Source organism: Bombus terrestris, chromosome 10 (assembly GCF_910591885.1).
Source record: "Bombus terrestris chromosome 10, iyBomTerr1.2, whole genome shotgun sequence".
Lineage (NCBI taxonomy): Eukaryota > Metazoa > Arthropoda > Insecta > Hymenoptera > Apidae > Bombus > Bombus terrestris.
Window position 1 is genome coordinate 2230788 of NC_063278.1, and position 15492 is coordinate 2246279.

Below are 15492 nucleotides of genomic sequence, written 5' to 3' on the forward strand. Positions count from 1 at the left end.
TCGTTTGTTCCTTTATTTTCCTAACTACTATCGTCTCGTTTTCTATTATTACTCGATTTTTTACCGTCAGCCTCAAATCCTAATATGCATTTAGTACTCGAATTCGAACTTTGCCCTGTTCTGTCCTGTCTCCTTGGCACTCGCGAATTCACCGAGATTCCTGTTTCATCTATAAAATTTTCCGTATCAATTTCCCATCAGGTCCTTCTTCCCTTCACTGATTCGGAAATAATCATACGTTGTACGAATGTGTTTCTGTGTTCGTTAACACGTTGCATTTCAATTGATTTTATCGTTTCCTCTTTAGATTATACATTCTCCTAATAAGATCATGTATCTAAGAAATCGAAGGAATTTTCGTTAATACATGGATCGTTATATTACAGTTATACAAGTATGATTCGTTTTCCGATTGATGTTAGCCCGAAAAACTATTTGACAATTGCACGTTTTGGTGCATATATTTGTCACTAAATAAGCGTCTTGCGCTCTCGGTTCGGTATTTGTCGGCACGGATCGTCCCGGCTCGGCTCGACTCGGCCCGACTCGGATTCACTACGCCGCGATACAACGAGATACGATGCGATGCGACGTTCACGTTCGCCTTTTGGTCTCTTGCTCATCGGTAACGCCTGCCGCTTGCGACTCCTGCTATCGCCATAAACTCAGTCGTAATTGTATTGCACGGCATTGTTTGGCTCGGCTTTGCTCGTTGTTACTTGATTCGATTTATTTAATTCATTTGGCTTGACTCGACTCGATTCCCTATAATTTGACTAATCTTTTCCCTATTTCGCTCGATTCAATCCGATTCGAACCGGTTCGACTAAAGTATCATAAAACACAAATTAACGAGTACTTACATCTGTATTCAGAAACGATATATCAATGACGCTTATGTGATAATTTTTTTCATATAGTTATTTATTAAGCACGAAGGCTTACTCAAATCTGTTTGTGAAATGTCAGAATGAATTTGTTATTAAAATATATAAGAGACTAGGTAATGTACGTCTCCTTGAGGAGAAACTGCTTTTTCTTAATTGTGATTCGCAATAGAAAAATTAGATAAATTTGTTGGAAATACAAGTACTTTAATCACTGTCTACACTGAAAGTATCGTTCCAAATTGAAATTACGAGCGAATATATGCACCGTACTTGATTATATACAACCGCGAATGAGTTACAATTTTGCTTATGAAGCAAAATGAAAATTCATCATTTTGAACTTTTTCAAAAAGCATCACTAAGTAATTTTTTAACAAAGTTGTACCAAGTATTACACAATAAACTAGATAAAATCAGAGAAAGGTACTAGGTAGCGTCAAATGTCGGTATCCAGTAGTCGTTCTGGTTACGGAATCTTTTCGTTGATTTTGTCAACGTATTCTATCTTTACCATATTTGTTATGCTTGTATGCTTGAAATATGGTAGTAATAGCTTTGTCCGCAATATTGACTACTACAGATCACCTGTATTACATTGAAAAATGATGTTGAACTTGCTGAAAACAAAATAAAGATTAATCGATTAGAACTAATTCAACATGCTCTAAAAACTGTGTACCACTTCTAAAACGATGGAGAGTTGTGCTAACGCAATAACAAATAACAATTACTCGATTTTAACGATCTTGGCCATTAGAGAGGAAAATTGTATAATTGTTCATATCGAATACAATGATTATTCGCATCTCCGTATACCTGAGACGACCATGAATTTCTCGCTTCCTCGTGATCAACAAGTCTTTAAGAAGATACTTCTAATTAGCCTAAGATGTTGAAAATTTCTTTGTTCTGTAACTTCCCAGAAAATATCGGGTTATGGTTGTGTCATTTTAATCGGTTCATACCCTTACGTCAAGAACGTCAAGAACGTCAAATGCTAAAGTAGCATCCAAAGTGAGACTTTTATCTTGGTAAGATAAAATAATATCGTTTGCCCGTCTTACGTTCGATAGTTACGATAAAGGGAAATAGAGAATACTGGAAAGGAAGGACAAATCTTTTTAATTGGTTTCGAATGTATTCGTTCCTTCTTTTTCTCCCTTCTTGTCCTCCTTTTAGGTTATAAATTCGATTATTGACAATTGTTTGTATAGATTCACGAACGCTTTAAGATGAGAAGGGAGATCGTATTACTTTCAGTTTCGTAGAAGAAAGCAAATCGGTTCCCTGCTTCGAGAACGGGTCAATTAGGAAGCGAGATAGGTATATATGTACCTCGGATGACTTTCAGTTTCAGTGTTTGCTGCGTTCCTATACACAACGTATATTACAAAAAAGTATTGCAGGCATAGTTGAAAAATAAAATTTGGGATTGTGTTTAATTAAGACTATTGTTGATAGACTGCCCGTCGTTGTGGTAACGCGATAACAAATATTTCAAAAATCTATGCAACCTATATATAATCATGTTTACTTAAAACGTCCTACGAGCGGCACGTCTCTGATTATGAATCGAAAGAGGATTATCACAAAGCATCTGACGAAGAAAATGGCATTACTCTTTCTTTATGATTAAAACTTTCTGACTGTCAGTCTCTGTCTGTTTTTCTTCCTCCCCCGCCCCTCACTGTGATAAAAATATGGTATTATGCCGATAACCTTCTTGTTACTTTCCAGCATTGAAAATCAAGTTCTATTTACGAGTAAAGGAGGCTCTTGATTAATCGATGAGATATGTAAATCGACGTTTGAAGAAATAAATAGCGAGCTAGTTGTTGATGACCAGTTCAAACGGTATAATGTTCGCCCGTTACCGAGCTCTAAGGCCGGGCATCTTTAGTCAATCGGATCGAGCTTCGTTTTCCACTATTTATAATGATATTTGCGTTCCTTTTTTTTCAACACATGAAAGATTATTTGATTTTCCAAAGCAAGACAAAATCGTGATCACTTCTATCTTTTAAATCAATGCCATGCTAGATCGAATTCTCGAAACGAAACGCAAACGATCACGATCTCATCACGAAGCCACTTTCGATTTCCCTCGAGACACAAAGAAACAAAGTTTGCGAATTGTCAAAGATTTGAAAAGTGCAAGAGGCATCATTCGGGAAACAAATAAACTGTGGACTAAACTCTTCCGATTTACCATTGCTTCTGTTTAGTTTCCGAATTGTAAATATTCAACTATGCACTTTTTTGTAAATTCCATTTCACTTGGAAGGAATACGAGTCTAAATTATCGAACTGAAAGGAACACGGCCTTTCTCACGCATATTATTTGCTGAGACTGTCATACGTGTTAAACCGATCGTATAATAAGAAAAGACTTCCTTTGCCGTTGTGATGTCTCAAGTGAAATGTTCACAACTACATATATGTTCCAAAGAAATGGGCGTGGTTAAGATAACACATGAGTCACAGTATCCAGATTTTTTGGCTGCTAACGTACAGTATAACTCGAATGTTCGCACAAGACAGTTTACACTTTGTTCTTTTTGCGCCAGTAAAGCCAGTTTTTTTCCATTTCCCCAATATTTTCCGAAAGTATACGCTTGTAAGTACGATACGTTCGAAGAAGTCTAATATAATACATTACTATCACACACATATATAATACACATTATTGCTATCATCGCGATTTCTTCCTTACATCAACCCTTTCCAAGTGTTTCCAACGTTCGTTAGTGCGAAATACACGATTACGACGAGTGTACCGCTCTTGGCGAATTTTTCAAGCTTTTCTCTACGATAATAAAATCACGGACTAATTTTCCACCAGGTAAGTGAAGGAAAAAGGACATATTGTGAATGGAAAACTCGTTGGTTCTCTCTTTCATATCAAAAAATAAGCGGCCGAACAATTGGTTGTCAACCAATACTAACGCATACGTGACACATTAATAACACATGCATACTGTAATGGTAGCTTTTTTGCTAATATCTCGGAAGTTACATGTATAGTAAAAAGTTACTCAAAATGTTCTACACATATTAAAAAATTATTAGATATCCATAGAAATTATCATTCATAGAAATATTCATAGAAATCGTGGAAATAATTATGAATTATTATTTATGATTGCCCGACTGAATTCAGAGACGACTATATGTAGTACAGTGTATGTACATGTACCTGAATACTTACGTATAAATGAAAGAAGGCGCTTGCCTAAATACAGCTTTGCACGCAATCCCATCGTTTGTTTGTCTAATCTACCAAAGTTAAGATTCATTTTTTTTTCAAAGTAGTTCGCTCATGACCGATGAAGCGACGTAATAAAATAATTTCTCGCACTAGAAAACATTTTATTGCTCACGATGTCTACGAGCATGTACCTACTAAACTCGACAATGATCTAAACTATAAATCGATATTCGATTATTTCATCGATTCTTCAAAATCAGCTAACTATATTTAAAACATAATGCAACCTTATCGATAATTATTTACAGAGCTGCTGCTATTTTGGATTTCGATGATTTTTTAATGTATTGTATTTCTATGCTATATGTAATGTAAGTTTTAGTTTGGTTTTAGTTTATCAGATAGTTGCAAAAAGTTGTCTGTACCACACAGTAAATTCTGCCTACAATTGTGCATTCGTGACAGCGTGTGCGTTAGCATTGGTTTGCAGCCGATTTATGGCAGCCTGATATTTAACCCAGATCTAATTCTTGTCTTTTGTTTATAGTTTATACAGATTCGATATGGCTGGCAGTGATATTGGCAATTACAGCATAAAATGTTGACCTTTACAACATATTAAAAATTCATTGAAATCCAGGATGGCAGCTACTTTTTAAATATATAAATTACTATCTTACTTAAAAATGTTATGCAAACTAATGAATAAACGTTAAAGTGTTAAATTCACACATATATCACAAAGCTTAATCAAAGTTATAAGACGTTAGTTTCCTTCAAAACTTAATTCGAAAAGATTGTATTTAGGTATAATTAAATTAGTAAACGAGTGTTGCGTCTTTTTGCTTCCAGATCTAGCAAGAGCATTTAAAGAACACGGAATTCTCAGGAGATACTGCTCTATTTCTTATTTATTCTTATATTATTATTATTATTTATTATTATTCTTGTGAACAATGCAAGAACTGCCAAATGAGTCACATGAGCATAAGACAGACCAAGCAAACCAGCAGCCACAGCCACAACTTTCCACACAAGTAGATAGTGATAGTATTCCTCTGGATCTTGACAAAAAGGAGACATATGAGCGCTTAGAAAAATTTATAACAACATTTGTTACAGGATTTACAGAAACATTAAACAAATACAGAGATGAGATATCATCCAAAACTAATACAGCAGCAGGAAATGTAGTAGAAGAAACAGGAACAAAAGTGATAGGGGAGTACTCTCAATGGGCATCAATTGCAGTACAGCCAATCATTGTTCTTGTAAAATATTTCAGTAATAGAATTCATAGAAAAAAAGCTAAGAGAGTTGTTGAAGTGTTTAGACCTATAAAAGAAGACGAATTAGCAAATATGTTGGCAGAAGCTGGTGGTAATATTTTTTACAACTATCAAATTCAGTTTAATATGGTCACTGATACTCATATGTATTGGACAAGAGCAATGGAAAAGTTAGCAATAGATGCCACGAGAAGAGTAATAAATTATGTTAATCAGTATAAACAGGATAATCCAGATATGGATGTCTCTGTTGACTTGATAACTGAAGGTGTAAAGTTAGGTAAATCTAGACAAAGCTTTATGATAACAGCAATGCAAAAAATTCCTAAAATGCCTAAACTTGGACATACAATTAAAATATATGATAAAAAATGCAAAACTTCAGAACTGTATGAGAACCTAGTAAAAAAGGGTGATGGTAAATACTATAATAAAAAAGGCAATGGTAGTAATCCAAGGAAGCCAAAGGACACATCAGGATTGACACAGATATTAAATGAGGACTGTCAAGAAGTGATAGAACAACCTGAGGAAGAACACAAGTACATATTTATCATTAGAGGAGGTGAAAGAAAAAGCAAAAGAAACATTAAATAAAATTAACGAAGAAGATCATTTGTTTTTACAAAGAAGTATAATGAGTAAAATAGAAAATGTTAGTAAAAAGATTGATAAAATGGATGGTAGACCGGAAAATATACAGGTAAGAAAACCAATTTATTACAATATGAAATATCCAGTAAAGTCGTTCACTGGAAGAGGTAAAGAGTTAAAATGTTTACACAAAAAATTACAAAATGGAGATAGAAAAGTACTAATATCACAAGTGACTGCTGTTACTGGTTTGGGAGGAATAGGCAAGACTGAATTAGTTAGAAAATATGCTATAAAATATGCTAAACACTACGATAACAATCTTATATGGATAGATTCTGAAACGCATGAAAGTTTAACAAGGTCGTTTAAAAAGTTAGCAGTTGAAGAGTTGAATATACTGTCCAGTGAAAATATAGATGGAGATATGCAAGAAAGACAAGTTAGTTCTATTGTTAAAGATGTTTATGTGCACTTTATCGACGTGAAAAGTCTTTTTATATTCGATAACGCTGAAGAGTATACAGTTATTGAAAAATTTTTACCAACCTCTTTACATCCTAATACTGAAAGACCTTACATTTTAATCACTTCTCGTAATCGGAACTGGGATATAGAAGATGAGGGACAAATACATGTAATGCAATTAGATGTTTTTACTGAAAAAGAAGCTACAATGTTTATTAAAAATTCCATACGAATAAAAGATGGTTTACGAAAGGAAGACATAAAAAAGTTAACAGAAAGATTACAATACTTTCCACTAGCTTTGAGGCAAGCAATTGCATATATCAATCAAGAGGATGAAAAGTTCAGTAGAAGAGGGAGTGAAAGATTTAAGATAAGTGATTATTTGAAAAAACTCGATGAAAACACAAAATTACTTAACGAGGGTTATTACAAAATTAGTGACAGATATTCTCAAACAGTTTTAACAACTTGGATAACTACCTTAGAAAAGATAAAAGAAGATCAAAATCATGGCATGGAAGCTATAGATATTTTATATGTCATGGCTTATCTTGCTCCCGACAAGATTCATGCAAGCAAAATGTTTGATTGTGATAGCATTGAGCTATGCGATAAATATTCAATGATTGACTTAAAAAAAGGAGGAGTGGCAAGTATTCACAGATTAGTACAGGAAGTAATAAGACTAATGTTAAAAGATAAAAATAAAGAAGAGGAAGTTATAAAAAAGGCTCTAACATTAATAGGAAATAATGAAAATGCATCTAAGGAGAATACAAGTCATGTTACTTCTGTTTGGAGCTATGCAAGTGGATATAGCGAGTTAATTCATGAATTTTATTTCAACTCTAGCTCTATTCCTACTTACGGCTATAATAATGCTACCCCTTTGCACTTGCTCGCTGAAAATGGCAGTGTTAAAGCAGTTGAAGCTATACTAGACAAGGCTATATTAATGAAAGGAAAATTTTCAGAGGAAGTTAGTGAGATTATTGATGCTAAGGATAAGTACAACAGAACTCCTTTATATATGGCTGTTGAAAATGGTCACACAAATGTTGTTAAACTATTTGTAAATAAGCAAGCAAAAATTGATATTAAGTCTACTATTGTTTACAATTCTCTAAGTACAAAAAAGGCTTCAGGCTGGACATTATTACACGTTGCTGCTTTTAACGGCTACTCAGATATCGTTGAAATTCTTGTCAATAAAGACAGAACGCTGGTTGATATTGAGGATAGTATTGGTAGAACAGCAGCAGTTTTGGCTGCTTCCAGTGGCCAAATAAATGTTCTTGAAATTCTAAAGCCTGAGCCATATAATGTATATTTATTGCATGCTAAGTTTCGTGCTGCTAGAAAAAGTGGCAACTTAAAAGATGTCAAGAATTTTCTAAAAGACCTTGAAAAGAAACATCAACTACAGGATATAGTAAATGTGAAATTAGGAGAATGGACTCCTTTGCATTTGGCTGCATCTGCTAATTGGCTAGACATTATAGAAATTCTTATAACAAATGGTGCCAAAGTTAAGGATAGTACACCTAGCTTCACACCCTTACACTCTGCCTCTTCCAATGGTCATTTAGCTGTAATAAAATATCTTATAGGAAAGGGAGCACATCCTAAAGATATTAACGAAGATGGTTGGACATCGTTGCATGCTGCTGCTCAAAATGGCTATCTGGATGTTGTAAAATATTTTATAGATGAGCTTAAAGAAATTGATGTAGATATTATCGATAACGTATGTGCTACACCTTTGCATACAGCTGCTTTTCATGGGAAACTTAATGTTGTTAAATTTCTTGTAAGAAGAGGAGCGAATATCAAAGCAGTTAATATATTAGGAGCAACACCTTTATTTACTGCTGCTATAAACAACAACCGTGATGTTTATGATTTCTTGCTAAATGAAGATGCAACGGTGGTTAACACTAGCGACGATCAAACATTTATTGGCAGGCTTAACATTTCAGTATTACATGTTGCTGCTGTATATAATGATAAACAAATGATTGAAGATTTGATAAATAAAGGTGTAGACAAGGATATTGGCAAAGATACCAGCCTAACTCCATTATGCTTTGCTACATTTTTTGATAGTTTGGAAGCTACTAACTATTTAATTACTAGCGGGGCTGCTACTAATGTGCATGTAAATATTTCTATCATAAGAGAAGTCCTTGAAAAAACAATAACAGATAGTACTTTGAAACCTAGTAGTATACCTAAATTTGTTAGCACATTGATTAATTTTGCTAATATCCTTCCTGGTATCATAGAAATATCAGTAAATGACTTGAAGAGTGTTATTGAAAAATTATGTAGTTCAGTTCCCAATTTTGGACAACTAATAGATAGCTTGAAGATATATGTAGAACAAAGGAAAAATCCAGGTTTAGATCTGCCCTTGCATGCAGTATTTTTTACGCAAGAAGTTGGCACTAATTCTACAGATGATGATGGATAATAGGATGACTTCGAGTTAGTGGAGTATTTATCGTAGGTAATAAGACGTGAAAACCTCTCTCGAGGAACTGTATCAGACATCGGTGTTCGCGTCGGAGCCGTCGATAATTGGTTTTAATCAGTCGCTAAAAAAATCTTAGCAGGTTCAAATCCGAGATTTCGGTTGCCTTCGTCGCATAAAACATTGAAGCAAACGAACGTTACTCGTTTTTTGTAAGACCATCTATAGCCATATCCCTACTCTAGCAAGCCAGAAAGTAGATGTTAATATATACTTTTAATTTGATGTTTTTTATAAACAATATGTGAAATCGTTAAATATCTGTGTACGATAGTGCTCAGTAAGTTATATGAGACACTTAAAATGCATACGTTACTCATAAAGTTTACTGATAAAGAAATAGTTTTAAAAAATAAGCAAGAAGAAATAAACAATGCAAAGGATATAGGTGTTACGAAAACAGAACATGAGAAACAAGTTTACAGTAATGTTTTCAATCGTACTGTTACGTCCGGTGACTCTCGACACAAACCAGGCCCCTGTGACATTAATCACATCTCAATTCACATGAGTGACATGGCACACAAACCGCGGGCAAGATGGCAGTCAGATGTTTAAACATCCGTACTGGGTACCCTCGATAGCCTCAGGGACCCACCATAAATCTTGGGATTTTCATAGTTAAGGTCCTTCAGACCAAACAAGCATCTTTTATTTCAAGTGTCCTTTACATTTATTGTTTACTACGGGAAGGTACCTCCCGCTAGCAACTTTCTTTCCCTGCTTGATCGGTTAACACCCTTCCTTGTCCACCAACTTTCTTCTTATCCAATCAGGAACAATGACTATTGCCCTCACTTTTCTAGCCAAAATTGTCATCAACAAATCCGATGATCCCATACGATAGACACACCCATCGCTTTCTTCTGCCGCAGCATCGTCACCGAACTTGACTGGATTCTCAGTTTTAAATCAGTCAACATATCTGGACTGGTTTTACATCCTTAGATCAGTCAACTTCACTGGACTGATCTTCTATCCTTCAGTCGCATCTCTTGATCGGCTTCTACCCTTAGTTCAATCCCTAGTTAACTTATATCTACACGCCTATAAAGTTGTTGAAATAAAGCGTGAATTGTAACCTATTAACTCAGTGTATACTTGAAATAGAAAAAATAGATGAATTTTTGAATCGAACTGTCTAAACTGAATGTATCGTTCCGAATTTGAAATTACGAGTGGACATACGCACTATACTTCATTATATACGATCGTGATAGCGTTACAATTCTGCTTATGATGCACGTGTCGAAAAAAGATATAAAATCTCTTTATTATTTTGAATTTTTACATTTGTCAAAAAGAATCACCAAATAATCTTTCATCAGAGTTGCAACAGTTATTACACGATAAACTAGATAAAATCGTGAACTAGATAATGTCGTTTTCCAATAGTTGGTCCGGTTGCGGAATCTTTTTGTTGAGTTTATCAACGTATTCTTGCATTACTTTCCAAAACTCTTTGTTCACCATATCTGTTATGCTTTTACGAAATATCGTAGTAATGGCTTTGGCCGCAGCATTCACTATCGGATCATTTTCAAAAATGATGTTGATTTTACTGAAAACAAGATAAAGATCGATCGATTAGAACTAATTCAATATGCTCTAAAAGCTGTGCACCACTTTCAAAACGATGGAAAGTTGTGCTAACGCAAAAACAAATGAGAATTACTCGATTTTAACGATCTTGGCCATAGGGACGAAAATTTTATAGTTGTTCATATCGAATGCGATGATTAATCGCATCTCTATATCTTTGAGACGACCATGAACTTCCCCCGTCTTCGTGATCAACAAGTCTTTAATAAGATACTCGTAATTGGCCTAAAAAGTTGAAAATTTTGTTGTTCTGTAACTTTCCAGAAATTATCGGGTTATGGTTGAGCAGTGTTGATCGGTTTATTCCCTTACGTCAAGAACGTCAAACGCTAAAGTAGCATCCAAAGTGAGACTTTCATCTTCGTAAGATAAAATAATATCGTTTGCTCGTCTTACGTTCGATAGTCCTTGAAGCCAGCCCTTCGTTAAACTCAGAGTTCTGTCGTGAATTATTAGTCCTGACTATAAGAATAAAAGAACGATCGATGTTCAAATTCGAAGGATTTCGGTCAAGTTGATGGCATAAATACCAGTTTTTCAGATACATCCTCCAATTTCATAGGATCTAATCCTTGCTTCAAAATAAACTTGCGAATCGTGGGTAACATCGCGTCGAACAACTTATTAACATTCGCCGATACCTTCTCAGACATGACGTCGTTTTCCCTGTACCACAAAAACGTATAAACGATATTTCACAGTGAGGACATGTATTACCGAAACTTATTATGCGATCTAAATGTATACATGTGTTTATTAACCATAAATATGTAATGGTAAAAACTTACCCGACATCGAGAAGGTTCGCAGAGGCAGCGGTAAAAAAAATAGGAAGGAGAAGTAGGAAACCAAGTCGCATTTGAAGATCCATGATGAATCGATGCAGTCGAATGATCAATTGTCAACAATCTGGCTACCGATCGTCGATTTTATCTATTTTTATTGAACTATCTAATGGCTTATCGAATTATATCGATATTATGACCTTCATTCAAACAGTTGATCGAGCAACGATATAAATTATTACAACGGATACGTTGATAACACGAGAATTGAATAGATACAGTGGTCAGCTGCATATCTTTCGAGTTTAAGTTATCGTTATAAAGGTAAGATTTGCTTATCTATTAAGTATCCTCGAATGTATGTCGCTGCTCGTTCTTTGATATTTTTAAGCAACGTATTTTTCACAAACAGCATCACGATGACTTTGGTAATAGATGTCGTTAAACGGTCCACCAAACCACTCTTACTCCTCCTCCGAAAAATTCTACCGGACCTGGAACACGAAATTATCCGATATAGCATTACCTTCGACGCTCCTGATAAGTTCAAAAAATGATCTTTTCGTCTTTCGCTTATCAGAAAAGATCCGAAATCTGTAAAGTTATTATCGATTATAACTGAAGCCTCTTTAAAGTAAACTCACACTCGATAATATGAAAATTAATGGCAATGTCGATGTAGACCGAATTTGTCTCTGCAAATATCTCCTCGCGCTGTTGAATAAGGAGTAGTTGCTGGAAATAATGAAACATTGCTTAAGACATCGTAAAACACGTTCCTTTATTCAATCGAGAAGAATATTGTTATTAACTATGATGACAAAAATGTTGGTGAACGTAACATTTGCGTCAATTTTTATCTTTGTATGCGGCGGTAATGGCACCGGCACGTTTCATTTTTGATAAGTTGCGCAGTAAACCCGAAGAAAACGAATAAACGATATCGATATAGACATGTAGAAATAAAGAACGTTGGAAAGAAAACACAAATTTCACGATTTCCCATGTATTTTGTCTTTCTTTTCCTTCCCCTCCCCCTCCTTATCCTCTTTTTAGTTTGCAAATTCGATCATTCAAAATTGTTTGTGTAGATTTCTGAACGCTTTAAGATGAAAAGGAAGGTTAAGTCGCTTTTAGTTTCGTTTAGATAAAAGGGAAACGCATTCTCCGTTTCGAAAGCGGGTCAACTAAGAAGCGAGATAGGTAATTAATCGTAAATTTGACTTTCAATTTCAGTGTTTGCTGCAGTCCTATGCACAACAAAATAATACAATTACAAAATAATATTGCTGGCATACTTGAAATGAAAGATTAAGGAATGTCTTTAATAAGGACTGATTGACGTCAATAGATTGCCTACTTATTATGATAATGCGATACGTGATTTCCGATATGCTGTACTTCTAAAATCATTGTAACCGCAATAATCATGTTTACTAAAAACTGTCCTACGATACGAAAGAAGTATCTCTGATTATGAATCAAAGAAAGATGGTCACGGTGTATCTTACAAAGAACATAAAATTCCCCTTTATTTATCATTAAAAAAACTCTCATTCTCACTCTCTTTCTCTGTTATTGAAAATATGATATATATGATAATATGAAAGTCGAGCTTTGTTTACGAGTAAAGCAGACTCAGATTCGATGATGAGCTATGTAAATCGATATTCGCATATGATCGGATCGATAACATTACGATCTGTTCGCATTCGTCGTTGACTGGAATCGAACGAACGTTGACTGGAGGAACGAAAAAGTGAGCTGATTGTCTTTACTTAATCGGATCAAACTTCGTTATCTGCAAGTTTCTTTTTATCAAATACTTTTTTTCAGCACAAAAAGACTATTGAATTTTCCGAAACAAGACAGAATCATACTCATTTAGAACTTTTAGGTCGATGCCACGCGAGATCGAATTCTCGGAATGAAACGAGGATGATCACGATTCCATCATGAAGTTATTTTCGATTTCCTTCGAGGCACAAAAGAAGTAGTTTGCGAAATATCCTAAATATGTGGGAAGCTGGAAGAGGCATCATTTGGGAAGCAAATAAACTGGTAACCAAACTCTTCCTTCTTCGTTTAGTTTCCGAAGTGTAAATATGCAGGTATGTACTTATTTTCTATGCTGATTTTGCCTTCAGAATCTAGCTTTCGCTTCTATTCGCAGCATAACGAAAAAATGATCAAAATTCTAAACTATATAATTTTAAATAATTACGACTAATAACATAAATATACCTACGATCTGAAAAATTTGACGAACATCAGGATCGTCAATGAATCCATTCAGCTTTCAACAATATGTATCGATACGAAAGGCAATAGTTGGCCAATCGAAAACAGTAAAATACTTTCGATATGTTTCTCTTCTCCGTAATTTTTTCTTCCTTTTCTTCTACACATACCCGCATTATTTTCTCCCGTTTGGCAAATAAAGCGGAAACAATTGTCACGCCACAGTAAAAGAACATTGTTTTCATTGAACAAATTAATTCCTTTCTTACTTCGGCATCGTTCACTTTCGAAAAGTTATCGAAAGTCTGTTATTTTCCTGATGTGTTACGAATCGATATATTTCACAAGCAAACATTTTGTAATCTTGAATAGCATTGTTATCTGAGAGTCACGAATTTCAAGAAAATCGTTATCGAGTTGAATTCGACAAACAAAACCTATTCTCGAAGAATAGCATGGACTCGAACCTAGTTGAGACGTCGAGACGAATGTAACGATTATAAATGTGTCGATATTATCGACGAAAATAAATATCATTTGATATGTGGTGCCCTCACGAAATCAATCAACATTTAGCATTTATATGACACATGTCTGTATTGAACCAACTGCATCAACCGATTCGCCTTTCATCGATCTGCTTGATGTCTTTAAAACTTTAACTGTAATTATATACATTTAATAGTTCGAATAACTATACCATGAGACTGTACTGAGGTATTTTTATCTTCTGTTTCAAAGTGTTACTCTTTACTTTCTTTAAAATAAATTTAAAAGTATAAGAGCTTTTACATTTCGTACCGGTCTTTGCGATATAAAAGACAGACGATTAAAAAAGTAATGCGTAATGAATTGGAATCCAATTATCGAAGTAATTAAATATTTGGTTTGTACATATTACGCTCTTATTTGTATTTTGCAAACAAGTAAACGCTCAAGAATACACGCGACTGATGATAGGCATGTTCACAATAACAAAGCAGTATATGTATGTATATATGTTTGACAAATGTAACATTTTCGATAGTTATCTTGACAGTGACTATTTCACGTAGAATCTATAATCAATAATCAATAATGCTGAAACAGATTTAAAGGATTTGTTCAAAAACCTGTTGCGATCATTTACCAAACGAAAAATTCATGATACACAAAGCGCTTGCGCGCACTGATTAAACCAAGTTGTGATATTATGCAATAGCTCGAAAGTTATCGATTCATAGCGTCTTCATTACGAAGGAGAGATTACGAGGCGATGTCGTTGTTAAAAACACGTAATCTTACAAAAGCGCGTTTCATGCTGATTTTGTTCGATTCGTTTAGTTTATATATAATGAACATTATTTTCTTGACGTTTTACATCATTTATAAAGCTTTATTTGTCGTCATCGTCCATACAATTGTTCTCTAACTTACTCTTTGTACAATATGATACATACAATATACAGTAGTTGTTACCAGGAATACTGGGTAAACCAATAGGGAAGTTCGGATTAGTGGACGTTAGGCGTTATAATCGTTTGATGTATTGTCGTTTGATTGCGAAATTGATTTGTTTTTCAATACAGCTTTGCGCGATCATACACGTGTCGTACATCGGGCCAACTATAACCGCGCTAGATGGTAAATAACCGAACGAACAACAATATTGCGCAATATTACGTAAACAACCACAGCCCATTTTCTCTTTCGAAAGATTGTTGTTTGCCAATAAAGGTTATTTTTTTCGATCGTCGTACTAACGCGATATTTTCCTACTTGTTTTTTGTTTGTTGTCGTTCATTCGCCGCTCGTTTCTTCGATAGTATGTAACTACATATGTATATATATATGTATACATTCTTATCGCATAGTTGGTTTCTAGTATGATCCCAGTGAT

At 34.6% G+C, this 15492-nt stretch overlaps 2 protein-coding genes and 1 long non-coding RNA gene across 6 annotated transcripts; 2 read left to right on the forward strand and 1 right to left on the reverse strand.

Moving 5' to 3' along the window:
* The first annotated feature begins 99 nt into the window (after positions 1 to 99).
* Positions 100 to 9370, forward strand: LOC105666162. 4 transcript variants are annotated; one of them, XM_048409319.1, is made up of 4 exons: positions 100 to 3732; positions 4646 to 4863; positions 4951 to 5135; positions 5221 to 9370. In XM_048409319.1, the coding sequence occupies exon 4, from the start codon at positions 6025 to 6027 to the stop codon at positions 8923 to 8925; it is 2901 nt and encodes a 966-aa protein (XP_048265276.1). In that variant the 5' UTR covers positions 100 to 3732; positions 4646 to 4863; positions 4951 to 5135; positions 5221 to 6024; the 3' UTR covers positions 8926 to 9370. The 4 variants fall into 4 exon arrangements, with proteins under 4 accessions (XP_048265276.1, XP_012168303.2, XP_012168301.2 ...); XM_012312913.3 differs by having other exon boundaries at positions 100 to 3507; positions 3620 to 3732; positions 4951 to 9370; XM_012312911.3 differs by having other exon boundaries at positions 4951 to 9370.
* Positions 9371 to 10231: 861 nt separating this feature from the next.
* On the reverse strand, positions 10232 to 11608 carry LOC100649303. The gene is made up of 5 exons (XM_003398500.4): positions 11376 to 11608; positions 11118 to 11253; positions 10900 to 11049; positions 10661 to 10812; positions 10232 to 10546 (listed from the first exon to the last, which is right to left on the reverse strand). Exons 1-5 carry the CDS (start codon positions 11456 to 11458, stop codon positions 10357 to 10359), a joined length of 711 nt encoding a protein of 236 aa, XP_003398548.2. The 5' UTR covers positions 11459 to 11608; the 3' UTR covers positions 10232 to 10356.
* LOC105666161 lies at positions 11586 to 15152 on the forward strand. The gene is made up of 4 exons (XR_007225443.1): positions 11586 to 11696; positions 12609 to 13131; positions 13209 to 13483; positions 13546 to 15152. It is a non-coding gene; the product is annotated as an uncharacterized LOC105666161 (long non-coding RNA).
* The last annotated feature ends 340 nt before the right edge of the window (positions 15153 to 15492 follow it).

Coding starts and splice junctions, on each gene's coding strand:
- LOC105666162 (XM_012312911.3), top strand. CDS start 6,025: ATGAGTAAAATAGAAAATGTTAGTAAAAAGATTGATAAAATGGATGGT.
- LOC100649303 (XM_003398500.4), bottom strand. CDS start 11,458: ATGGATCTTCAAATGCGACTTGGTTTCCTACTTCTCCTTCCTATTTTT. Junction 10,813..10,899: donor TAGCGTTTGACGTTCTTGAC/GTAAGGGAATAA, acceptor TCAACTTTTTAG/GCCAATTACGAGTATCTTAT. Junction 10,547..10,660: donor GCCAAGATCGTTAAAATCGA/GTAATTCTCATT, acceptor TCTTGTTTTCAG/TAAAATCAACATCATTTTTG.